At 43.9% G+C, this 27,115-nt stretch overlaps 1 protein-coding gene across 3 annotated transcripts in view; it reads left to right on the top strand.

Moving 5' to 3' along the window:
• Nucleotides 1-27,115, top strand: part of patj (PATJ crumbs cell polarity complex component) — a 405,565-nt gene that overhangs the window by 289,980 nt on the left and 88,470 nt on the right. For all 3 annotated transcript variants that reach the window (XM_043699258.2, XM_043699257.2, XM_043699256.2), the window contains one exon: nucleotides 26,076-26,168. In XM_043699258.2, the coding sequence (XP_043555193.2) occupies nucleotides 26,076-26,168 (93 nt within the window). The remainder of the gene's footprint in view (nucleotides 1-26,075; nucleotides 26,169-27,115) is intronic.

The raw sequence follows: 27,115 nt of genomic DNA, 5'->3' as shown, positions 1-27,115 counted from the left end.
TATTATATCCTAAATAATTGACTCCAGCATTTTTCCAACCACAGATGTTAGCTTAACCGGCCTATGATTCCCTGTTTTATCTCTCCCTTAATTTTTAAGAAGTGGGGTTACATTAGCTATCCTCCAGCCCATTTTATATAGAATGCATGAAAATGATCACTGACGCTTCCACTATTTCTATAGCCACTTCCTTAAATATACTGGGATGCAGAGCATCAGCCCTGGGGACCTTTTGAGTTTTAATCCCATCAATTGACCAACTATCATTTCCTGACTAATAAGAATTTCCTTCAGTTCCCCCTTCTTGTTTGACCCTCTGTTTGCCAGCATTTCCAGAAGATTATTTGTCACCTCCTTAGTGAAGACAGATCCAAAGAATTTGTCCAAACAGTCTGCTATCTCTTTAATTCCTAATGAAGGGCTTTTGCCCGAAACGTCGATTTTCCTGCTCCTTGGATGCTGCCTCACCTGCTGTGCTTTTCCAGGACCACTCTAATCCAGATTGCTATCTCTTTGTTGTCCACAATGAATTCACCTTATTCTAATTGTGAAGTTTTCAATCAGCATGTTCAAAGATTGTTGTGATATACCTCTAGAGAAGCTAGGACTTAAACTCAGGCCTTTTGGCTAAAAGTTTGCACGTGCTGTTTGGACTTGTTATGACAAATATCTGAGGCAGGTGGGATTTTGAAGCTGGGTCTCTGACTCAGAGATAGGGACTCTACCACTGTGTCACAGGAACCCCTTGCCCAGATGTATCTTGTCCATAAAAAGCAGAGCAAATCTAACCAGCCAATTACCACGCTATTAGTCTAGTGTTGTTCATCAAGGAAGTGATGGAAAGAATCGTTGATAGTGCTGTCAAGTAATACTTGCAAAAGCATATACTCAAATTCACTGTACATTGTTGTGATGTGTCGTTCCAAATTTCCCTTCATAGCATATTGATATATTTGGTGGTATGTAAAGCCAATACTCTTATGTACAGTTACTCTTACAGTTTAGATTACATTAGATTAGATTACATTACAGTGTGGAAACAGGCCCTTCGGCCCAACAAGTCCACACCGAGCCGCTGAAGCGCAACCCACCCATACCCCTACATTTACCCCTTACCTAACACTACGGGCAATTTAGCACGGCCAATTCACCTGACCTGCACATTTTTGGACGGTGGGTGGAAACCAGAGCACCAGGAGGAAACCCACGCAGACACGGGGAGAACGTGCAAACTCCACACAGTCAGTCGCCTGAGGCGGGAATTGAACCCGGGTCTCAGCCGCTGTGAGGCAGCAGTGCTAACCACTGTGCCACCGTGCCACCCACTGTGCCAACGTGCCGCCCATAAAGTTGTGAAAAGAAATTCATTTTTCCATTCCGCATGAAAGCTGTAAATTTTTGATTTCTTTTTTGATAGTGCAGGTTCACCATTTATCATTATTGCTTCACCTTGTAGTTTGTGACTTCACTCTGTTGGTTGGTCATGCTGTTTGTAGGCCTCTGGATCTGTACTGTGGAACATCCAGAGCGCTGCTGATTGTTTTCAAGCTGGGGACATGAGAGGTAACTTCAGTGATCATGGTTTGTTTCAGAGTCTATGATTGGCTTGTATTGCCTGCATATTGGGAATGGGATGTGGCAGAGATCCTGGTAATTTTTCTTCATCCTGCACAGAACTATTAAATAAGCAGCTGAAGAAATAAGAAAAAAAATGCAGATCTGTAGAGAATGGGCAGAGAAACTGAAGTGCCCTTGCAGAGACTCAAGATCATGAGTGTCCTATGTTTCTATTACTGTAATATACTTCTTCACAATTTAATTCCTAGTATACTACTTACTGATTTGCTTGCAATGCCATGACAAACCTTATTTTACCCTGCAATGATAGTCCATCTGGACTAAACTGAAGCACTGCGCAACAAAATGGCAAACTCTGTCGCGAACAATCACTAGCTACGATCACTTCTGGAAGTAGAAGTCATGCAGCATCTTGACAATTAATATACATGCAGTGAAGGAACAGTAGGCAGGCAGTGATGTCAACTGTCAGTGACTCGGCAATCCATTAGTCAGTCAGAGATCTTGGATCTACAAGATGCATTGTGTGTTGAGACTTAACAAGTCTCTTTGACAGTAACGCCCAAACACGCAACTTCTAGCATGTTGAAGGACAAATGCAGCAGAGAAATGGGAATACCACTGTCAGCAAGCTCCCCTCCTGGTCGTTACAATCCTGCCTTGGAACTGCTGTCACAGTCTTTGAATGTTGTTGAGTCAAAATCCTGGAACATTGTTCCCAACAGAACTGTGGTTGTTTCTATACCTCAAGAACTGTACTAGTTCAGGAAAACAGCTCATCACCATCTTCTCCAAGGAAATTAGGAATTGGAAATGAATGCTGGCCGAGTCAACAACACCAATATCTCACGAATAAATTCTAGAAAGTGTCCTCAAGTCACATTTGATCAAGTAATTGAAAACAAAAATGCACTGGTCCTTAATACAGATTATGGAAATTTGCATTAACCATTATTTGCCTGTATTTTAGAAATTGTTGGAAAAATTCAGATGAGAATCATTAGTTTCATATCTACTGCAAGAGCTTTTAGGTATCATAGAAGTTTTAGTGAGATGGTATTGTTTAATCTAGAACAGATTGAATTTGAGGACATTTCATTCTAGTTTTTCAAAAGAAAATGATTTTGATCCATTGTGAGACCCATGTGTTTTTGGGAAAAAATGGTTTTTGGTAGTGTGATGGTCCGATAAAGAACTAGGTTTCACTGAAAAAGTATTTCCGGTAGGGTTCCTGGATAATTATAAATGATATTGTGACCACGTTGCCTTGAAGAAAACCTTTAGAATAACAAAGGATCAACACGTTAATTAGAGGACTGTGTCTGTTGTCTGTTTCAAGAAGATGCTTTGTGACTTGAGAACAATCTGGCTGCATAAAGGGGAAAATCCACTGACATTAAACAAATGGGCAATGGATGGAATTGAGAAAGGATTCAAGTTTCTAAAATATTAATCAAGTATTCTGTACTTAAAATGGTGCACTGAGAACAACCTCACTCTCAATGCCAGCAAAACCAAGGAACTCATTAACTTTCAGTGGGATGTTACTCATGCCCACCTATACATTAACAGCACAGAGGTGGAACAAGTCAAGAGTATTAAGCTCCTGGGAGTTGTCATCCACAACAAGCTTTCTTGGACTCTTCATGTGGACGCACTCGTTACAAAGGCCTAATGTCTCTTCTTCTTCAGGCAGCTGAGGAAATTCGGCATGACAGTGAATACCCTTGCCAATTTTTATAAGTGCACCATCGAGAGCATTCTGTCTGGATGTAACACTACCTGGTACGGCAACTGTACCATTCAGGTTCGGAGATAGTTACTGAGAATGGTGAACTTGGCCCGGACAATCACAAAGGCCAACCTTCCATCTATAGAATCCATCGACCAGGCCCACTGTCGAGGAAAGGCCGCCAGCATTCTTAAAGATCCATTCCACCCTGGCAGTGTTTTTCTACAACCTCTACCATCAGGGAGAAAGTACAGAAGCCTGAACACATGCACCAGCCGGTTTCGCAACAATTTCTATCCTACTGTTGTTACAACACTAAATGGACTCACAAACTCTTAACACTTGCCTGTACCTGTGTTTTTGTATTTGCTGCTGTTTACCTATTATTTACTATCTATGTTACTCGACTATGTGAACTGCCTGTATTGCTTGCAAGGCAAAGCTTTTCACTGTGCCTTGTTACATGTGACAATAAATTAATTTCAATTCAAATCTTGGGAAGAGGGCACATTCCTGATTCTCTGGACAGAATGACTTGTGTGTTTAACAATTCTCTGTCTCTTCGCCTTGTCTGAAATTCTTTTTCCCTCACCAACATGAGTAAAGGAAAATAGAAATGTAGCAAGTATATGCTTGAGAAGGAAGAGCAAGGAGGTAGACCCTATCATCTACTACACATCAAAGTTCAAAGAATAATACAGAAGGTGAGGAAATGGCACATTCGTCTTTTACAAAGCTGAGAATTTAAAGAGAAAGGAATGATCGAAGTCTCAGGTTGCAAAATTTAGCTCCGTAGTGCACAATTTTAATTTCTCTGGAGTGAGGAGAAGCTATGAATTAGTAGCAAAAGTTGTGACTAATAGACATTGTTGATAGGTGAATAGCCATATATTTAAGCAGTGTGTTAGACTAGCAGTGTAGTTGATTAAACATGTCATTTGAAGATGGATGCAATAACTTTGATTATTTGTGAGGCTACTGAACTTCTTCCACACGCGATTGAGCTCCACTGGGCTCCTCAGGGCTGGACTCCTGATGCTGATTGCCATGGTGATCTGCTCCCATTACCTTTGCACAGTTGTCTGGATAGAGAACAAACAACTCTCCAATTCCTGAAAAATCTTAAATCCTGCTTTCTATTACATTGTGTCATCTTTGCGTCTTTCTTTCTCAGGTCATAATCAATTATGGAATCACCTGCAGGTCTTGCTCCATCTAGAAAGTATCTTCTAGTGCTCACTAGCTTTAAGTGGTGTTGATGTTCACAGACTTGCACCTCCCACCCCACATTGACATTTGCAGCCTCTCAACAAAGCAGTTTGTACTGGCTTCAGGCAGCTGACACACAAACCAACAGGTAGCACAAAGCTGCCATGCTATTTGTGTCAGAAATAAATAGCACAAGATCCAAACTCCATTACTATTTTCAAGCCTTGCCCATTTTCACATTCAGAGTTTTAAAATCTTAGGATAAATAATGATCTCTTTCCTGGCACAATCAAATTTCCAGCTGCAGTTTTTTTAAAAAAAGTAATTTCAAATACCTGGCTATGATTGCTTATCACTTTATATTAATATTCTAATAAAATATAAAAAATTACTGAATATTATTTAAAAGGTTAATTATACCCTCATATAAAGATTTTGTAGTTATTCCATAATTTATGTCCTGCAGTGAAAAGAGATTTGCATTCAACCAATGTTGAAATGTGATTGCACACTGACAAAATTCTAATCATATGCGCTCTGGATTCATTCTTGCTTTTCTGACAGGGGTTGTTATCATCACTCAAATGAAACTAATATAAGCTGTCCTAGTAAAAGTCTGCTGTTACATCAGTATGATTAGCAAGTGCTAGAGCTCCAATTGTGATGTTCACTGTGAGATTTATATGTATTAAATATAATTTTAAGTTCTGGTTTTTGATTTAGTAAAATGTGGATTCTCTGTGTCTGAAATTAATAATTAACTTATAAATATATCTTTAACCAGGATGATTTAAAACAGTCTTGTGATCTAATTTTGAGTTAGTGGATTTTTGTGGACACTAGTATGGTTTTATGACTGAACAAGATAAGCAAGCTCCAATTCAGAATGTCAGTCAGGTTTTTTTTAAGCCTAAGGGAAACCGACATGGCCAAGAGAGTGAGTTTGCTTTTAGATTTAAGTTGAATATTGGAAAGTCCAAAAATGAAGATGTTTGTATAGACCAGTGCCCCGAGACGAGAAGCATGCTTATTCAGTGTATAATGCATTATAGCAATGCAATAATCCATGTTAATGCTGAAAATGACAGTCATTGAAGATATGATGCTCATCCTTAAATTGAAGTTTTGTGTTAAAGATTTTATCTCTGGTTGGCAAATAAAAACAAGAAATATGCTATACCCTGATCTGCATTATGCTGTTGCACTACTTGTTAGATACAGAGAAGTATATTTACATAAATGCATTAGCTGTACTATAAATCAACTGATTCCATTTAGGGGAGCAGTTTAATTTAGGTCCTTAATAATATTTTAAATTACACAACCAACATGGATATAATATTCTAAATGTCTTTCTGTATTATGATACCACTTAGAAGTTCAAGGCCAGCAGATGTATGGAAGCACCACCATCTGCAGGTTGCTCCCTCAAGTGACACACCATCCTGACATTAAACTATGCCATTCCCTCACTACCACTGGGTCAAAATCCTGGAACTCCCTTCCTAACATTCTCTACTTCCTGTGGGCGGCACGGTGGCACAGTGATTAGCACTGCTGCCTCACAGCGCCAGAGACCTGGGTTCAATTCCTGCCTCAGGCGACTGTCTGTGTGGAGTTTGCACATTCTCCCCGGGTCTGCGTGAGTTTCCTCCGGGTGCTCTTGTTTCCTCCCACAATCCAAAATGTGCAGGTTAGGTGAATTGGCTACGCTAAATTGCCCGTAGTGTTAGGTGAAGGGGTAAATGTAGGGGAATGGGTCTGGGTGGGTCGCGCTTCGGCAGGTCGGTGTGAACTTGTTGGGCCGAAGGGCCTGTTTCCACACTGTAAGTAATCTAATCTAATTTAACAGCACTGTGAGCACCCCTACACACTGAGGACTGCAACAGTTCAAAAAAGGCAGCTTACCATCACATTTTTCAGGGCAATTAGTGTTGGGAAATATTAACACCCACATTACATGAGTGAATGTAATTAGGTTTTTTAGCTGAATCGAACCTTGTGACTGCAGTTAATATATCATCTGTTCTTCCCAATAACTATATTTTTTCTCAGATTGCACCCTTCATTTTCACCTGTTAGCACAGGATTTTTTTTCTTGGAAAAGAACACTCAACACATTGTAGCTTTTTGGACATGAAAGGGAATATGGACTGTGAAGATCACTGGAAAGATCATGTGGGATGATAGAGTGCATCCCCCTCCCCCAAAATCAACAGGCTTTGCATAATGTTGGCATTATTATTTAGAGGAACGTGTACAGTTACCATATATCTTATTCTATCTGGGTGCTAAAGCTTGCAGTCACTATTTCCATGCTACAATTGCCTTGTTTCTGCATCAGTTCTGTAATTTGTCCTCCATGCAGTGTCCTTGCAACATTGCTGGGAGGACCCTTCTGAGATGCCTTAATATGAGTGAAGCAATAACTCACTCTGTATCTCATTCCAAGTGTTTGGCATCAAAGAAATCAGTCCTTTGCTTTCTCCCTGCATTGGTTAACAAAGTCATCTCGACACTCATCAACATTCTGCTTGTACCCTGTTGTATCTGCACCCAAACCAAGTCCGTAAGTCACTGTATGTCAGATTTGCTGCCACCAACCTGTTTAAGTATAGGCATCTACAGGGACTGTTTGGTCTTGTGTGGGAGAGGAAAACCACCTTAGTCTGACTAGAAGAGACTCTTGTATTGAACAAGAAGTAGTTTGCTGCATATCAACAACTAGGTGCAGCTTACCTAGGGTAGATATTTTTCCAGAGATTATGAGGAGGACCAGATTTTCGATCTCTTTCCTTCAAGATCTGAAGCTATTCTAGTGCTAATGGTATTCCTCAGCATTAATCCTTTCAGATCCAAATGCATTATCTCCCTTAGCCCATGACTTTTTCACATTACTTGTATGTGCATTTGTCTAAATAATTACCATCAACCACTACCCTATTTCCCCCAAGTCACTAACTTTACAAAATCAGATGATCTGGTGTTTTCATTATTTTCCTGGTTTCTCTTAGATTGCAGTTTCTTTAAACTTGGAAGACTGGTAGTTTGCCAGATGGAAGATTATAGTCTCTGATTCTTTTTTTGAGCGTCTGAAGTTTGTACGCCCCTTGAAACTGGAAGGAATCTTTAATCTTTTGGATTGCCTTCAGATGATGTCTTCATTGCTAAAATAGACAATTTATTTGCAGTCCTGAATTCCAAAACCTGTCAATTTGTTCACTGCAAGATCTTGAATCTCTGAATGTTCGCCACCTTTTCTCAGTAGCAACTACCATGGAGTTGTATACAATACATCTTCAATCTGTGTCAGCAGATTTTTATTCTCAACCTGCCTGTATATCTGTATTAAATTTTGTAGAACCTTTACTTCAACTTATTGATTAGTTTTTGACATTTTTGTTTACTCTCAATTGCATTGTTGGTCAAAATGTTGCTTTAAACACTACAGTGAATCACAAAGCCTACAGGACTGTTCAGGACCCATATTTTAAGCTTTGTAGCTGTAATGTAAGCTTTTAAAGAGGTGACCTGGCATTGAGGTTGGCTAATGAGTGGGGAAATGAGGTGTTAGTAGGAAGAGCTGCATGCCAGAATCAGTTTTTAAAAAAAATGCTTCATGGGATGTGCGAATCAATGAAAGAACTGACATTTATTGATCATTGCTATTGCGCTTGAGAAGAGTGTTATAAAACACTTTATGGAACCATTGCAGTCCATCTAGTGTCGGCACACTGAATCATTGCAAGGAAGTGAGTTTCATGATTTTGACCCAGTAACAGTCAAGGCACAGTGATTTAATTCCAAGTCAGGGTGATATGGCTTGGAGGGGATCTTGCAGGTGGTGACATTCTCATGCATTTATAGCCCTTATCCTTGCGGTCGAAGAGGTCCCAGTTTAAGAAGGTGCTATTGAAGGAGGCTGGTTGATTTGAGTTGCAACATGTATATATAGTACATACTGCTGTGATTTTGCTTCCGTGCTGGAGGGAGTGAATATTTTAAGTGGTAGGAACTGTAGTGATTGTAATGAGGTACGCAGGTAGATTGCATAGAATATGAGTTCCCTGATTGCGGCTGTTAATCTGGTCCAATCAGGGATCCCAGGCTGATAGATGAAAATAGGAGTGTCAGAGATTCTGTTCACTCTGAGAGCTAGCTCTGAGGAAGCTAGACCCATGTCAAGGACTTTCCAGTTGTAAAAGGGTGACTTGGTGATGTGCTACTGACCTCGGTGGAGTTATTTCACTGATGACAAAAGCAAAGCACTCTCGTGAAGAAATTTATCTGTCTTTGAATCAGTGTAAACATTTCTGGTATCAGGCTGTCATTTGGGAAACTCAAATCATAGAAGCCCTACAGTGGGGACGCAGGCCATTTAGTCCATCAAGTCCACATGAGATTCTGTAGAGCATCCCACCCAGCCCTACTCCTGTAACCCTGCATTTCCCATGGCTAATATACCAAGCCTGCACATCCTTGGGCAGTATGGGCAATTTAGCCTGGCCAGTTCATCTAACCAACACATCTTGTGACTCATTTGATCCTACGGTCGAAGACTGGTCCCAGGGTGCGAAAAAATAACGTTAGTTTTTCCAAGTAAATGACATTGGGGCAGAAGAAAAGTAACAAGTACTTCTCCTGACAGCTTATGGAGCTGCAACCTTTTCAGTTATAGGAAGCCTAGCTCTCTCTGAGTCACCAGATACTAAAATCTTTCAAGAGTTGACGGTTTTAGCTAACGAATATTACGACCTCAAGCCTTCTCTAACTCTGAGATGCTATTGATTTTACTCGGCAATTCAAGAGCCAAGGGAATCCGTAGGTGAAGATGATGGGCAGAGGCATTTGATTTTAGTTTAACCCTTAATTGGATTCTGAGAAACTGTTTGGTATGTGGGATTAATGACATAACCATGCAAAAGTGCCTACTAGCTGAAGCCCAACTGGACTTCAAACAGGCTGTACACCTGGCTTTGTCTCTGGAAAATGCGGCAAATGGAACATATGAGTTACAGGATATAGTGATAGAAGCAGACACCCTCGTCAGTCCAACTGAGCTTAGGAATCGCCTCTTGAGTGAAGGCAATTGCATAAACTTCACTCAGGGCATATCCTGAACAGAGGGACTCTGGATCAGTCCGCAGCAAAACCCAAAAACAAAGCCAAGCCTCCGCCAAACAATTAAAATTTTCTTCAGGATCTGGGCCAGCAAGCCACTGTAGTTGCTGCTGATATGCAGACGCGAGACACAAAAAAGTCCCACTAGACCTAAACTGTGTAAGAAAAATCATAGGCTGGTATCCTTGAGAGTGCACACCCTCAAAAGTGCACATACATCGGGTTTGGAACATTTAAATTACTGAGCAACATACAAATCAGAACCAGTCAAAATAAATGTGTGGTTAAATGGTTGCCTTGTTCTAATGGAGGTTGATGCTGGCGTGGCCATTTCAGTGATCATAGAGCTAGTCTTTACCAGAATTCACTTATGGACTGAAACCCTGAAGTTTGCACAAGACTTTGGCTAGACTGAGAACCTATATCAGGGAACCTTTACTGACTAAGAATATAACTTCTGTTCCGGTCTTGTATGAGAAGCAGCTGGTTCATTCACCAATTGTTATAGTAAAAGGCCTGGTGGAGCAAAATTGATTGAGAAAAATTCACCTAGATTTATTCAACATTTTAAAATTAGAAAATGGCAGCCTGAACGAAGTCCTAATTAAATACCTGGAGGTTTTTCAGGAAGGTCTCGGGATGACTAAAAGAGCCAAGGCCATTGTGCATGTAAGCAAATTCATGATTCTGCAAGACTCATTCAGTGCCATTTGCCTTACATGCAAAAGCAGAGTCAAAATTTGGAAGGCTGGAAAGCAAAGGAATCATCAAACTAGTCCAATTTGCAGAATGAGCAGTACCGATCGTACCAATTAAGCAGACCTGTGGGTTGGTTTCCCTTTGTGGGGATTTTAAACAAATGGTAAACAGCTTTTCGCAGCTGGATAAATACCAGTCCCTCGCACAGAGGATTTATGCACAAGCTGGCAAGAGGGTCATCCTTCACGAAGCTGGTCATGAGCAATGTGTACTTGCAATTGTGATTAGTTGAGGATTCACAGAAGAATACTGTAATTAATGCCTATCACCGGCACAGTGGATAGCACTGTTGCCTCACAGCGTCAAAGATCCGGGTTCAATTCCCACTTCAGGCAACTCTCTGTGTGGAGTTTGCATGTTCTCCCTGTGTCTGCGTGGGTTTCCTCCGGGTACTCTGGTTTCCTCCTACATTCCAAAAATGTGCAGGTTAGGTGAATTGGCCATGCTAAATTGCCCGTAGTGTTAGGTGAAGGTGTAAATGTAGGGGACTGGGTCTGGGTGGATTGCTTTTCGGAGGGTTGGTGTGGACTTGTTGGGCCGAAGGGCCTGTTTCCACACTGTAAGTAAGTAATCTAATCTAGGTTGAAACTTTATTGCTGGAACAGCACAGCAGGTCAGGCAGCATCCAGGGAACAGGAGATTCGACGTTTCGGGCACAGGCCCTTCTTCAGGAATCTAATCTATAATGGTTTGTATCAATATACGAGACTGCCGTTTGGGGTATCATCAGCCTGTGTAATTTTTCAGCAGATGATGGCGAACATTTTACAAGGTCTACCCCAGGTTGCCATTTAAAGACCACTTAGCAAACTTGAACATAGTCCTTAGATGTTTCTTGCAGGCGAGTGTAGGCCTTAGAAGGAAAAAAATGTGTATTCCGGGTACCCCAAGTGACCTACTTGGGCTACAGAATTAACAAGACCAGCTTACACCCGTTGGAAGATAACGTAAGGGCATCAAAGATGCCCTGACTTCCATGCCTGTACCGGAGCTTAAGTCTTTCCTTGGGCTGGTGAATTCCTACGGAGTGTTTCTACAAAACCTAGCCTTCATCCTGGCACCTTTGAACCAACTCCTAAAAAACGGGGTCAGCGTTGGAAATGGTGGTGTAGCCAAGCCATAGCTTCCAGGGAAATGAAGAAATAGCTGTCACCCACAAACAGCAGTCCCAACTTTGAAGGATGGCTTAAAGAAACAGTCTACAGCTTCACTAGAAACCAAACTGTCTTGGTTCCTATTTGATTATAAGACCACCCCTCGTGCAACTACAAGAATAGCTCCAGCAAGATTACTAATGAGGAGAAGATTCCACACCAGTTTAACTTTGATCTTCCTGGACCTGGGGAATGGAGGGTGAAACGGCATCAGGAACGCTAATGCCGGACACAAGACTCTGCCAAGCAAGAGAGGCAGTTTACGTCAGGTGATAAAGTTTGGTGCAGGACCTATGGGAATGGCACTGCATGGATAAGAGGCATGGTCGATGGAAGGTCAGGTCGAGGCACATATAATGGTCTGTTAGGTGTGACAGTCCTGCATATGAAAGCTGCAAACTCGCAAATGGCGCAGGTGCAAAATGTGCCTGGCTCTTTGGAATGGTCAGAGAGGTTCTCTCTCTCTGTCAAGTGTTGAAGAGATCTTGGAATCTGAGATGGATGCAGCAGACGTCGCTGCCTCGGCACCTTTACTGTCTGGAGAAAAGAATAAATTTCTTTTGAGATGCTCTGGATGCAGGATGTGAGCTACTGCGCATTGCACATTGCCCATATGCAAGGCAAAGTCGGAAGAACCTGATCTGGTGCCAAAACGTTCCAGGAGGAGCTCCAAGAGAAAGGACTGGCCTTTGTCCTCAGACTCCGAGGGAAGGGATGCAGTGGTTGTAACGAGGTCAGCCAGGTGGACCCCATAGAATATGAGTTCCCTGATTGGGGCTGTTAACCTAGTCCATTCAGGGAGCCCAGGTTGACAGATATAAACAGAAGTGTTAGATATCCTAATACTTTGAGACCTGGCTCTGAGGGAGCTGGATCAGTGTCAAGGACTTGCCGTGTGTAAGTAAAGGGTAACTTAATGACGGGATACCGGCCTCTGTGGAGTTATTTAAGGAGAGATTGTAATCAAGTGGTTGCTTTGCCCCAGCTGGTCTTGAGTTGCTTAATTTTCATTCAGGTTGCACTCATCCAGGCAAATCGATAGCATTGCATCACATATCTGACTTGCGCATTGTAGATGGTGACGTCTGGAATCACGAGGTGAGTTGCTCACCACAGTAGTCCCCACTTCTTACCTGTTCTTTTATCCACTGTGTTTATTTGGCTAGTTCAGTTCAGTTTCCAGTCAATGATAACCCCCAGATTAATGATAAGCGGATAATTCAGTGATAGTAATGTCATTCGAATGTCAGGGAAGATAATTAAATTCTATCCCCTTTGGGTCAAATTTATTGTTTGGCACTTGTGTGGCACAAATCCCAAGGCTGAAAGTTGAGTGCCTATAGATGGTTCTGTATCTGCAGATTAGATGAATATTGTACAATCCTCAAAAACATCCCCACATCAGAATTCACAATGGAGGGAATAACAATGATGAAGTAGTGGAAGATGGTTGGACCTAAGACACTTCTGCTTTACGCCTTGAAGACAGTAGGCAGGCTTTGTGGTGTCAGGAGGTAATATTGCATTTTGGTAAAACAAACAAGGGTAAGACTTATACGATTAAATGTAAGGCCTTGGGTAGTATTGGAGAACAGAGACATCTAGGGGTTTAGGGACATAATTCAATGAAGTTTGCCTCGCATGCAGACAGGGAACATAGAACAATACAGTGCAGAACAGACCTTTCGGCCCTCGATGTTGCGCTGAACTGTGAACTAATCTAAGCTCATCCCCCAACACTATCCCATCATCATCCATGTGCTTATCCAAAGATTACTTAAATCTCCCTAATGTGTCTGAGGTAACTACATTAGCAGACAGGGCATTCCATGCCCTTACCACTCTCCGAGTAAAGAACCTGCCTCTGACATCTGTCTTAAATCTATCACCCCTCAATTTGTAGTTATGCCCCTCATACAAGCTGATGTCATCATCCTAGGAAAAAAACTTTCACTGTCTACCTTATCTAATCCTCTGATCATCTTGTATGTCTCTATCAAATCCCCTCTTAGCCTTCTTCTTTCCAATGAGAACAGACCCAAATCTCTCAGCCTTTCCTCATAAGACCTTCCTTCCAGACCAGGCAACATCCTGGTAGATCTCTGCACCTTTTCCAATGCTTCCACATCCTTCCTGTACTCAATATTGGGCGGCACGGTGGCACAGTGGTTAGCACTGCTGCCTCACAGCGCCAGAGACCCGGGTTCAATTCCCGACTCAGGCGACTGACTGTGTGGAGTTTGCACGTTCTCCCCGTGTCTGATGGGTTTCCTCCGGGTGCTCCGGTTTCCTCCCACAGTCCAAAGATATGCAGGTTAGGTGAATTAGCCATGCTAAATTGCCCATAGTGTTAGGTAAAGGGGTAAATGTAGGGGAATGGGTGGGTTGCGCTTCGGCGGGTCAGTGTGGACTTGTTGGGCCGAAGGGCCTGTTTCCACACTTTAAGTAATCTAATCTAATCTAAGTGCAACCGCACTAGCGCTTTGTATAATTGCAACATGTAATTACGGCTCCCAAACTCAATTCCTCTACCAATAAAACCTACCACTTCATATACCTTCTTAACAGCACTATCAACCTGGATGGCAGTTTTCAGGGATCTGCGTACATGGACTCCAAGATCCCTCTGCTCATCCACACTAGTAACAATCTTTCCCTTGACCCAGTACTCTGCCTTCCTGTTATTCTTCCCAAAGTGAATCACCTCACATTTAGCTGCATTGAACTCCATTTGCCATCTCTCAGCCCACCCAATTCTTCAGTTTGTCCAAGTCCCTCTGCAACCTGCAACATTCTTTACACTGTCCACTACTCCACCAACTTTAGTGTCATCTGCAAACTTACTAACCCATCCACGTACGCCTGCATCTAAGTTATTTATAAAAATGACAAACAGCAGTGGTCCCAAAACAGATCCTTGTGACACACCAGTAGTAATTGGACTCCAGGCTGAATATTTTCCATCAACCACCACTCGCTGCCTTCTTTCAGTAAGCCAGTTTCTAATCCAAACTGCTAAATCACCCTCAATCCCATGCTGCTGCATTTTCTCCAACAGCCTACCATGTGGAACCTTATCAAATGCTTTACTGAAGTCCATGTACACCACTTCAACTGCCCTACCCTCAGCTACATGCTTGGTCACCTTGTCAAAAAACTCAATGAGATTTGTGAGAGACGACCTGCCCTTGATAAAGCCATGTTGACTATATGAAATCAAGTTGTTGCTTGCCAGATGATTATAAATCCTATCTCTTATAATCCTTTCCAAAAGCTTTCCTACAACACAAGTAAGGCTCAATGATCTATAATTACATGGGTCATCTCTACTGCCCTTCTTGAACAAGGGCATAACATTTGCAATCCTCCAATCCTCTGGTACTAAATCTGTAGACAATATCGACTCAAATATCAAAGCCAAAGGCTCCGCCATCTCCTTCCTAGCTTCCCAGAGAATCCTCGGATAAGTCCCATCTGGCCCAGGGGACTTGTCTACTTTCACTCCTCTAGAATTGAGAACACGTCTTCCTTAGTAACCTCGATCCTTTCTGGTCTAATATATTGTATCTCATTCTTCTCCTCTACAATATTCTTCTTTTCCTGATTGAAAACCGATGAGAAATATTCATTTAGCACCTCTCTGATCTCCACAGGGTCCACACACAACTTCTCACTTCTATCTTTGACTGGCCCTATTCCTACCCTATTCATTCTTTTATTCCTCGCATACCTATAGAAAGTTTTAGGGTTTTCCTCTATTCTACCTGCTATAGACTGCAATTTAGCATGCTTGCCTTTGAGTATGGGAATTGGAATGTCATGTAAAGCTTGTACAGGACGTTGGTATGGCCTCTTCTGAGTACTGTGTCCAGTTCTGGTCACCCTGTTTATAGGCAGGATATTATCAAGCTGGAGAGGGTTCAGGAAAGATTTTCTAGCATGTTGGTGGGAAAGGAGGGTTTGAGTTATAAGGAGAAGCCTGATATGCTGGGACTTTTTATTCACTGAAGCATAGAAGGTTGAGAGGTAAGGTTTATAAAATCATGAGGAGTATGGTTAAGGTGAATGGCAGGTGTCTTTTCCCTAGGATGGGGGGATTTCAAGACCAAGGTACATATTTTCAAGGTGAGAAGAGAAAGATTTAAAAGAAACATGAGGGGAAACCTTTTACACAGAGAGTGGTTTGTGTGTGAGATGAACTTCCAGAGTAAGTGGTGGATGCAGGTAAAAACAATGACTGCAGATGCTGGAAACCAGAACATACGTTCGAGACACCACCCACATCCTTCACCTCCTCCAAGACTTCCGTTGCCCCGGACCCCAATGCCTCATCTTCACCATGGATATCCAATCCCTCTACACCTCCATCCGCCATGACCAGGGCCTCCAAGCCGTCCGTTTCTTCCTCTCCCGACGTCCCCAACAGCACCCTTCCACCGACACACTCATTCATCTGGCCGAACTGGTCCTCATCCTTAACAATTTCTCCTTCGAGTCCTCCCACTTCCTCCAGACCAAAGGGGTAGCCATGGGCACCCGTATGGGCCCCAGCTATGCCTGTCTCTTTGTTGGCTACATAGATCAGTCCATCTTCCGTAATTACACCGGCACCACTCTCTACCTCTTCCTCTTCTACATTGATGACTGCATTGGCGCCACCTCGTGCTCCTGCGAGGAGGTTGAGCAATTCATCAACTTCACCAACACATTCCGCCCTGACCTTAAATTTACCTGGACCATCTCTGACATCTTCCGCCCCTTCCTGGACCCCTCCATCTCCATTAATGACAACCGACTTGACACCGACATTTTTTACAAACCCACCGACTCCCACGGCTACCTGGATTACACCTCTTCCGACCCTATCTCCTGCAAAAATGCCATCCCGTATTCCCAATTCCTCCGCCTCCGCCAGATCTGCTCCCAGGAGGACCAGTTCCACCACAGAACACACCAGATGGCCTCCTTCAGAAACCGCAATTTCCCTTCCCACATGGTTAAAGATGCCCTCCAACACATCTCGTCCACATCCCGCACCTCCGCCCTCAGACCCTACCCCTCCAACCAAAACAAGGACAGAATGCCCCTGGTGCTCACCTTTCACCCTACCAACCTTCACATAAACCAAATCATCCGCCAACATTTCCGCCACCTCCAAACAGACCCTACCACCAGGGATATATTTCCCTCCACACCCCTTTCCGCCTTCCGCAAAGACCGTTCCCTCCGTGACTACCTGGTCAGGTCCACACCCCCCTACAACCCACCCTCCCATCCTGGCACCTTCCCCTGCCACCGCAGGAATTGCAAAACCTGCACCCACACCTCCTCCCTCACCTCCATCCAAGGCCCTAAAGGAGCCTTCCACATCCATCAAAGTTTTACCTGCACATCCACCAATATCATTTATTGTATCAATTGCTCCCGATGCGGTCTCCTCTACATTGGGGAGACTGGACGTCTCCTAGCAGAGCGCACTAGGAAACATCTCTGGGACACCCGCACCAATCAACCACACCGCCCTGTGGCCCAACATTTCAACTCTCCCTCCCACTCTGCTGAGGACATGGAGGTCCTGGGCCTCCTTCACCGCCACTCCCTCACCACCAGACGCCTGGAGGAAGAACGCCTCATCTTCCGCCTCGGAACACTTCAACCCCAGGGCATCAATGTGGACTTCAACAGTTTCCTCATTTCCCCTTCCCCCACCTCACCCCAGTTCCAAACTTCCAGTTCAGCACTATCCCCATGACTTGTCCTACCTGCCTATCTTCTTTTCCACCTATCCACTCCACCCCCCCTGACCTATCACCTTCATCCCCTCTCCCACTCACCTATTGTACTCTATGCTACTTTCTCCCCACCCCCACCCTCCTCTCATTTATCTCTCCACCTTTCAGGCTCTCTGCCTGTATTCCTGATGAAGGACTTTTGCCCGAAACGTCGATTTTACTGCTCCTTGGATGCTGCCTGAACTGCTGTGCTTTTCCAGCACCACTCTAATTTAGACACTGGTGGATGCAGGTACAGTTACAACATGTAAAAGACATTTGGATGAGTACATGAGTAAGAAATGTATGGAGGGATATGGACCAAGCACAGGCAGGTGAGACCAGTTTAGTTTGGGATTATGGTTGGCATGGAATGGTTGGACTGAAGTCTATGCAAAAGTGAGGACTGCAGATGTTGGAGATTAGAGTTGAGAGGGTGGTGCTGAAAAAGCACCGCAAGTCAGACAGCATCCGAGGAGCAGGAGAATTGACGTTTTGGGCAAAAGGCCTTCATCAGGAATGAGGTGTGAGCCGAGGGGGTGGTAGACTTAAGTGTCTGTTCCTATGCTGTCCGACTCTATGACTCCATGAGGTGAGTTATTCAGTGCAGTTGTCCCACTGTCTGACTTGCCGTTGCAGCCAAAGTATTTATATGGCTGGTGCAGTTAAGTTTGTGATGAACAGTAGGTTCCATGGGAACACAACATAAGATAACATTCATCCTCACAAGCCTACCCTACCTTTTAAGCGAACATTGCGCAATGCCTTTTATCCACACTATTCCCCCATCCCTTTATGACATTGGTAATCAGAAATCTCCCAATCTCTCCGTGAAACATACTCAAAGATTAAGCTCCTACAACCCTCTAGAGTACAGAATTCCAATGATTCACAATCTTCTGAGTAAAAGGATTTCTCCTGATCTTGGTCTTAAGTGGTATCTCCCATATTTTTAAATTCTTCTCCCTGATTCTAGGCTCCCCAACCAGAGGAAACGACTTTTGTGCATGTACCCTATCTATCCCTTTTTGTATTTGGAGGTTTCAGTGAAATCATCTCTCATTCTTTGAAACTCTGGAGAATACAGTTTGTCCCTTCTCTCTTCAAAGGACAGTCCCACCATCCCAGCAGTAGCCTTTGTTGCACGTGTACAGCAATAATATCCTTCTAGATGTTGACAGTGAGGGATTCAGTGATGCTAATGCTGTTGAATTTCAGGGGGAGTTAGTTAGACTCTCAAATGTTGGAGTTGGCAACACTGTGATGTGCAGTAACCGAGAACCAAGCTACTGGTTTCAATATCTCGAAATTCATTAGTGAATATACTCTGATTCCACAGGGATGCATGTACTTATCTGAAACAAAAGCAAAATCTTGCAGGTGTTGGAAGCTGGAAATGAACACCCGAAGTGCTGCAAATATTCAGTACATCACTATATCAGTACATCAGTTCAGCAACCTGATTCATAGGTGCTAGGAGGAAGTGAGAACTGCAGATGCTGGAGATCAGAGTCAAAAAGTGTGGCACTGGAAAAGTACAGCCAGTCAGGCAGCATCTGAGGAGGAGAGTCGACGTTTCAAGCATAAGCCCTTCATCAGCTATGATGAATGGCTTATGCTTGAAAGGTAACTCTCCTGCTCCTCGGATGCTGCCTGACTGGCTGTGCTTTTCCAGTACCATACTTTTTGACTCTGATACACATGTGCTGCCTGACCTGAGCATTTCTAGCATGTTTCTAATTACACTCCTCACTTACATAAGTCTGGGCATGAGATTATGTAGTCTGTCTCAGGCCCTATACTGAATAGTGGCTGCCAGCAGGTTAATAAATATTATAAATGACAGCTTTCTAATTGCAACACTCATATGCTGCTGAAAGCCTGAAGTAAAAATTTCATAATGTTGAAACTTGTGTTTATGTGCACTCTAGCTTTTTATGTTTCTTTACTCAAGATTTTTCAGTGCTAGAATCCTAGGTCTCCTTCATAAAATAGATGCTTGATTATTAAAATTAATAGGAGCTGGAAATGTGTTGCTGGAAAAGCGCAGCAGGTCAGGCAGCATCCAGGGAACAGGAGAATCGACGTTTCGGGCATAAGCCCTTCTTCAGGAATGAGGAAAGTTTGTCCAGCAGGCTAAGATAAAAGGTAGGGAGGAGGGACTTGGGGGAGGGGCGTCGGAAATGTGATAGGTGGAAAGGGGTCAAGGTGAGGGTGATAGGTCAGACTGGGGTGGGGGCAGAGAGGTCGGGAAGAAGATTGCAGGTTAGGAAGGCGGTGCTGAATTCGATGGATTTGACTGAGACAGGGTGGGGGGAGGGGAAATGAGGAAACTGGTGAAATCCGAGTTCATCCCTTGTGGTTGGAGGGTTCCTAGGCGGAAGATGAGGCGTTCTTCCTCCAACCGTCGTTTTGTTGTGGTCTGACGATGGAGGAGTCCAAAGACCTGCGTATCCTTGGTGGAGTGGGAGGGGGAATTGAAATGTTGAGCCACAGGGTGTTGGGTTGGTTGGTCCGTGTGTCCCAGAGGTGTTCTCTGAAACGCTCCGCAAGTAGCCGGCCTGTCTCCCCAATATAGAGGAGGCCACATCGGGTGCAGAGGATGCAATAGATGATGTGTGTGGAGGTTCAGGTGAATCTGTGGCGGATATGGAAGTTTCCTTTGGGGCCTTGGAGGGAGGTGAGTGGGGAGGTGTGGGCGCAAGTCTTGCACCTCCTGTGGTTGCAGGGGAAGGTGCCGGGAGTGGAGGTTGGGTTGGTGGGGGGTGTGGATCTGACGGGGGAGTCACGGAGGGAGTGGTCTTTACGGAATGCTGATAGGGAAGGGGAGGGAAATATATCCTTGGTGGTGGGGTCCATTTGGAGGTAGCGGAAATGACGGCGGATGATGCGCTGTACATGGAGATTGATGGGGTGGTAGATGAGGACCAGTGGGGTTCTGTCCTGGTGGCGGTTGGAGGGGCGGGGCTCAAGGGCGGAGGAGCGGGAAGTGGAAGAGATGCGGTGGAGGGCATCGTCGACCACGTCGGGGGGGAAATTGCGGTCCTTGAAGAAGGAGGCCATCTGGATTGTGTGTTTTTGGAACTGGTCCTCCTGGCAGCAGATGCGGCGGAGTCGAAGGAATTGGGAGAATGGGATGGCGTTTTTACAGGGGGCAGGATGGGAGGAGGTGTAGTCCAGGTAGCTGTGGGAGTCGGTCGGTTTGTAGTAGATGTCCGTGTTGATTCGGTCGCCTGAGATAGAAATAGAAAGGTCGAGGAAGGGGAAGGGGAGGAATCTAAGACTGTCCAGGTGAATTTGAGGTCGGGGTGGAAGGTGTTGGTGAAGTGGATGGACTGTTCAACCTCCTCATGGGAGCACGAGGCGGCGCCGATACAGTCATCGATGTAGCGGAGGAAAAGGTGGGGGGTGGGGCCAGTGTAGTTGCGGAAGATGGACTGTTCCACATATCCTACGAAGAGGCAGGCATAGCTGGGGCCCATGCGGGTGCCCATGGCTACTCCTTTCGTTTGGAGGAAGTGGGAGGATTGGAAAGAGAAGTTGTTCAGGGTGAGGACCAGTTCAGTCAGTCGAAGGAGGGTGTCAGTGGAAGGGTACTGATCGGTACGGCAGGAAAGAAAGAAGCGGAGGGCTTTGAGTCCTTCGTGATGGGGGATGGAGGTGTACAGGGACTGGATGTCCATGGTGAAAATAAGGCGTTGGGGACCGGGGAAGCGAAAATCATGGAGCAGGTGGAGGGCATGGGTGGTGTCCCGAACGTAGGTGGGGAGTTCTTGGACTAAGGGGGACAGGACGGTGTCAAGGTATGCAGAGATGAGTTCGGTAGGGCAGGAGCAGGCGGAGACAATGGGTCGGCCAGGGCAGTCAGGTTTGTGGATTTTGGGCAGGAGGTAGAAGCAGGCGGTGCTATGAGGTTGGAGGCAGTGGATGGGAGATCCCCCGAGGTGATGAGGTTATGGACGGTCTGGGAGATGATGGTTTGGTGGTGGGTGGTGGGGTCATGGTCAAGGGGGCAGTAGGAGGAGGTATCTGCGAGCTGGCGTTTGGCCTCAGCGGTGTAGAGGTCGGGGCGCCAAACTACTACCGCGCCTCCCTTGTATGCCGGTTTGATAGTGAGGTTGGGGTTGCAACGGAGTGAGTGGAGGGCTGCGCGTTCCGAGGGTGAGAGGTTGGAGTGGGTGAGAGGGGTGGGGGAGTTCAGGTGGCGGTTAATATCGCGGCGGCAGTTGGCTATGAAGAGGTCGAGGGCAGGTAGGAGGCCAGCACGGGGTGTCCAGGTGGATGGGGTGTGTTGGAGGCGGGAGAAGGGGTCGTCAGAGGGTGGGCGAGAGTCTTGGTTAAAGAAGTAGGCACGGAGGCGAAGGCGGCGTTAAAATTAATACTACTAAAATTGTTCTGATGCATCCATCAGATATCAGTCAGTATTTATGGTTTAGTTATGGTATAAAAATTCTTGTAACTAAATATAATGAATGGTTGTGATTCAAACAACAAAGAACAATACAGCACAGGAACAGGTCCTTCAGCCCTCCAAGCTTGCGCCAACATTCTTCGCCTGTCTGTACTAAAACTGTCTTCACTAATAGGATCTTGTCCCTCTATTCCCTCCTGTTCATGTATTTTTCCAGGTGCTTCTTGAATGCTGCTGTTGTGTCTGCATCAGGCAGCATGTTCCAGGCACTCACCATCCTTTTTGTGGAAAAACTTGCCTCACACTTCTCTTTTAAATTGCTCCCCTGCTCCTTGAACCTGTAACCCCTCAACCCTGGGAAAAAGTCTCATACTTTCCACTCTATCCATGCCATTCACAATCTTATAAACTTCTTTTAGGTCACCCATTAACTTCCTGCATTCTAGTGAAAACAAATCCAGTGTATCCAACCTTTCTTCTAAGCTAAAATTTCCCATACCATGCAACATCTGTTAAACCACTCCAAGCATCCACATCTTTCTGGTAGTGTGGTGACCAGAATTGTACACAATATTCCAAGTATGGCCTAACTAAAGAACTATAAAGCTGCAGCATAACTTGTCTATCCTTCTACTTAATGCCCCTTCCAATGAAGGCAAGCATAAGCATTTTTTACGGTCTTATCTACCTGCGCTGCCACCTTCAGTGATCCGTAGACCTGCACACCAAGATCCCATTGCATACCAATACTCCACAGGATTCTTCCATTCACTGTATACTTTCCACCTGTACTGGACCTTCCAAAATGCATCACGTCAAATTTGTCCAAATTAAACTCCATTTGCCATTTTTCTGCCCATGCCTCCAACTGATCGTGTCTTGCTGTATCCTCTGACAATTCTCCCCACTATCTGCAACTCCACCAACCTTTGTATCATCCAAACTTAGTTCAGCCACACTTTCCTCCAAATCATTTATGTAGACCACAAAGAGCAGAAGTCCCAGCACAGATCCCTGTGCAACACCACTAGTCACAACCCTCCATTCTGAAAAGCATCCTTCTACCGCTACCCTCTGTCTCCTATGACTAAGCCTGTTCTGTATCCAATTTGCCAGTTCACCCTGGCATTTTGTAACTTCACCTTTTGTACCGGTCTGCCATGATGGACCTTGTCAAAGGCTTTGAGGAGAAAGTGAGGTCTGCAGATGCTGGAGATCAAAGTTGAAACTTTATTGCTGGAACAGCACAGCAGGTCAGGCAGCATCCAGGGAACAGGAGATTCGACGTTTCAGGCACAGGCCCTTCTTCTTTTCCATTCCTGAAGAAGGGCCTGTGCCCGAAACGTCGAATCTCCTGTTCCCTGGATGCTGCCTGACCTGCTGTGCTGTTCCAGCAATAAAGTTTCAACTTGTCAAAGGCTTTACTGAGGTCCATATAGACAACATTAATCACTTTTCCCTCATCTTCGTCACCTTCTCAAAAACCTGATCAATTTAGTGAGGCATGACCTCCCCTGCACAAAATCATGCTGTCTGTCGCTAATAAATCCACTTGCTCCAAATGCATACACATCTTGTCCCTGAGAATCTTTTCCAATAATTTTCTTACCACCGATATGAGATCTACAAGCTTGTAACTTCCTGGTTTATCCCTGCTAACGTTCGTAAACAATGGGACAACATTGGCTATTCTACAGTCTTCTGATACCTCACCTGTGGCGAAAGACGATACAAAGATGTCTGTCAATGCTCCAGCAATTTGTTCTCTTGCCTCCCTCTATACTCAGGGATCGATCTCCTTAGGACCCGGGGACTTAAATACCTTAATACTTTTTAAGATATACAACACATCTCCCTTTTTACTTGAAACTTGACTTAGAAATTCAACACTCCCTTCCCTGAGAGCATCCTCCACTATGTCCTTCTCTTTGGTGAATACCAACACAAAATTCTGGTTTCACATATGGATACCCACCTTTGCCCTTGAGAGGGCCAACTCTTTCCCTCACTACCCTCTTGTTTTTTATATGTGTATAAAAAGCCTTGGGATTCTCATTAATTCAGTTTGTTAATTACTTTTCATGATCCCTTTTAGCCCCTCTAATTCCTTGCTTAATTTCTTTTCTACTTTCCTTATATGCTACAAGGGCTTCAGCAGTTCACATTCTCGTAGACCTTTATCTGTGCTTCTTTTTTCTTTTTGACCAAAGTCATAACATCATTGGTCATTGAAGGTTCAGATAACTTGCCATACCTATCCTACATTCTCGTAGGAACATGCCACTTCTGAACTCTTATCAACTGCCGTTTGCAATACTCCTACATGTCCAATGTGGATTTATCTTCAAACAGCCACCTCCAATCAACGTTCTGTAGTTCTTGTCTAATATTGTTATAGCTCACCTTCACCAAATTTAACACCTTCACTCAAGGACTGTCCATGACTTTCTTAAAACTCACAGTATTTTGGTCACTAGTCCCAAGATGCTCTCCCACTGAAACTTCACTCACCTTCCCGGGCTCATTTCCCAAAACCAAGTCGACTATAACCCCTTCCCTGGTTGGACTGTTCCATTCTGTGTCAAGAAACCCTTCTGAATGGTCCTTACAAATTCTGCCCCATCCAAGGCCCAGTATCCAAAACGGTGCATCTGTTTTGCATGAGAATATCCATGGGAGATTCCTGCAATACCTGCTCAGCCCTCCTGCTCTGCCCATGGAGTCTGAGTTTCCACCTCCATGTATGTGCTATCCACAATACTCTCCACCTCGCAAATATTCCACAGTGTCCCCAGACTGCACTCCAACTCCGAAACTCAGGCTTCCAGGTTTTCTTGCACTGAAAATGTGCCCAGCTTCCTACATCGAGGAAAAGGATAACAGTAGTCCTCGGGTGAAGGTGCTAAATTGTGGGAAGGAGGATTACAATAGTATGAGGCAAGAACAGGAAAATGTTGATTCGAGGCAGCTGTTTGAGGGTAAATCCACATTGCACATGTGGGAGTATGTCAAACGGCAGTTGATGCGAGTTCAGGAGTGGCATATTCCTGAGAATGAAAGGCAAGTGTGGCAAGTTACATGAACCTTGGATGACCAGGGATGTTACAACCTTGGTCAAAAGGAAAAACAAAGCATATGTAATGTCTCGAAGGATGTGAACTGAAGCCCTTGAATTATATAAGGAAAGCAGGAAAGAACGTAAACAAGGAATTATAAGGGCCAAAAGGGGTGAAGTTTCATTGAATTTTTTTTTTTGTGAAATTATATAGAAGTCCTCAAAGGAACGATGTCTTGCATATCTACCATCTTTTATGACCACAGAAGTGTCAAAGCCATTTAGAGCCAATGAATTCTTTTTGAGGGGTGGTCACGATTATAATGTAGAAAACGTGACAGCCAATATGCTGAAGGCAAAGTCCCAAGCAGCAATTGATAATGACTAGTTAATTTGTTTTTGTGAACTTGAATCACGAATAAATATTGGCCAAGATCTGGGAACACCCATTAGCTGTTCTTTGAATTATGGGATCAATTTACCTGAGAGGGCAGACAGCTCTGTGTTTGAATTCCTTCAGTAGTGCAATGGATAGACGTTTTGACTTTTGATCTCAGGTTCTGAATAGAGACTTGAGCTCACAACCTTCTAACTCAAAGGAGCCTCTGCTACAGATCGATCTCATACAGTGGGGTATTCATTCATCTTGTCTTTCAAGTGTATTAACTCAAATCCAGATTGATGGAAAGTAGGACAAATCTGTCTGATAGTTGCATGGATCCCAAAATATATCGATGGAGTTTGGTAATCCCAAACCCATTCCTTGTGTACGTGCAGCTTACAAAGCCAAGTGTTTCTGATTTGGATGGTACTCATTCAGGAACTAATACTGCAATGTTGCAGCCTCAACTACAATTGGAGGAATGACAACAATGGAGCAAACTTTGGCCTGTCCGTAATTGGTGCTGACACTTGGTGACTGAAATGAAAGGTGGTATAAAGTTTCCATAGTTTTACCAGACCACAGTACTGCCCTCTCATCGTAGAGAGATCACCTAGTGGTGGTTTAACCTGAGGGTCACAACACTCTTGCACGGTGACCACAGCTGGTGCAGGAATTGAACCATCACTCTGCATTGCAAACCAATTGTTTGGCAAATTGAGCTAACCCATTCCTCAACATACATATCCATCACATTGATAACACAATGATTAAACAAGTAAAAACACTGTCTCTTCATCATCCTCTCAAAATATGCAATTGTGCTTAATTGCTTTTCCAAAATAAACATTGAGAATGTCTTTCTCTGAATAATATTGCTGCAATTATCCATAATGTGTTTAGATTCTAGATACGACAGGATCCTCTCTGGAACAATCATCTCCTCTATCAGATTTTTCAAGTTTCAAGAATGTACAGCATATATTATTAACGAAGGTAAGAAATATAAAGTACAAATCAGTGATTTTTAAATTGCAATTTTTCATCAATGCTCTTGTCTTTTGTATCAAATAAACTTGCTGGTATAAATGCAAAACATATAGGAATGAACTTAAGGAAATTGCAATTTCATTACAATTGGATGAGTTTTTATGTTCTGCAATTTGTTTTAGCTCACTCATTTAACACTTGCTGTAACCTCTGTCTGTAAAGTGTAGAGACAGAAATTATGATAAATGATATCTAGAAATTTGCAATGCCTTTGTTTATTTGATAGTGGAACGTGGACAACATTTATTGCCTATCTCTAATTGCCTTTGGGAAAGTTGTGATGCCCTGCCTTCTTAATCATTGCAGTCTACAGTACCCCCACGATGCTCTTAGGGAGTTCCAAGATTTTGGCCTGGCAATACTGAAGGAACTTGTTGTCCTTGTCCTTCTAGATGGAAGTGGTGTACTTTAGAAGATGTTTAAGGAACCTTGATGAATTCCTGCACTGCATCTTGTGAGGTGTTCACTGCTGCCACTGAGCATTGGTGGTGGAAGGAGTGAACATTTGTGAATGTGGTACAAATGAAATATGATCTGGAGGTGCCGGTGTTGGACTGGGGTGTACAAAGTTAAAAATCACACAACACCAGGTTATAGTCCAACAGGTTTATTTGGAAGCACTAACTTTCAGAGCGCTGCTCCTTCATCGGGTGGTTGTGGAGTAGAAGATTGTAAGATTTTTTACAATCTTATACTCCACAATCACCTGATGAAGGAACAGCGCTCTGAAAGCTAGTGCTTCCAAATAAACCTGTTGAACTGTAACCTGGTGTTGTGTGATTTTTAATTTTGTACAAATTACCTGTAGATAGGCTGCTTGGCACTGGATGGTGTCAAGCTTCTCAAGTGATATTAGAGTTGCATTCATCCAAACAAGTGGGCAGTACTCCATT

Source organism: Chiloscyllium plagiosum, unplaced genomic scaffold (genome assembly GCF_037043375.1).
Source record: "Chiloscyllium plagiosum isolate Xiang-an unplaced genomic scaffold, Cpla_swu_hap1 HiC_scaffold_9, whole genome shotgun sequence".
In the NCBI taxonomy this organism is placed as follows: domain Eukaryota; kingdom Metazoa; phylum Chordata; class Chondrichthyes; order Orectolobiformes; family Hemiscylliidae; genus Chiloscyllium; species Chiloscyllium plagiosum.
The sequence above is the reverse complement of the archived record's forward strand: the minus strand, read 5'-3'. Positions and strand labels throughout refer to the sequence as shown.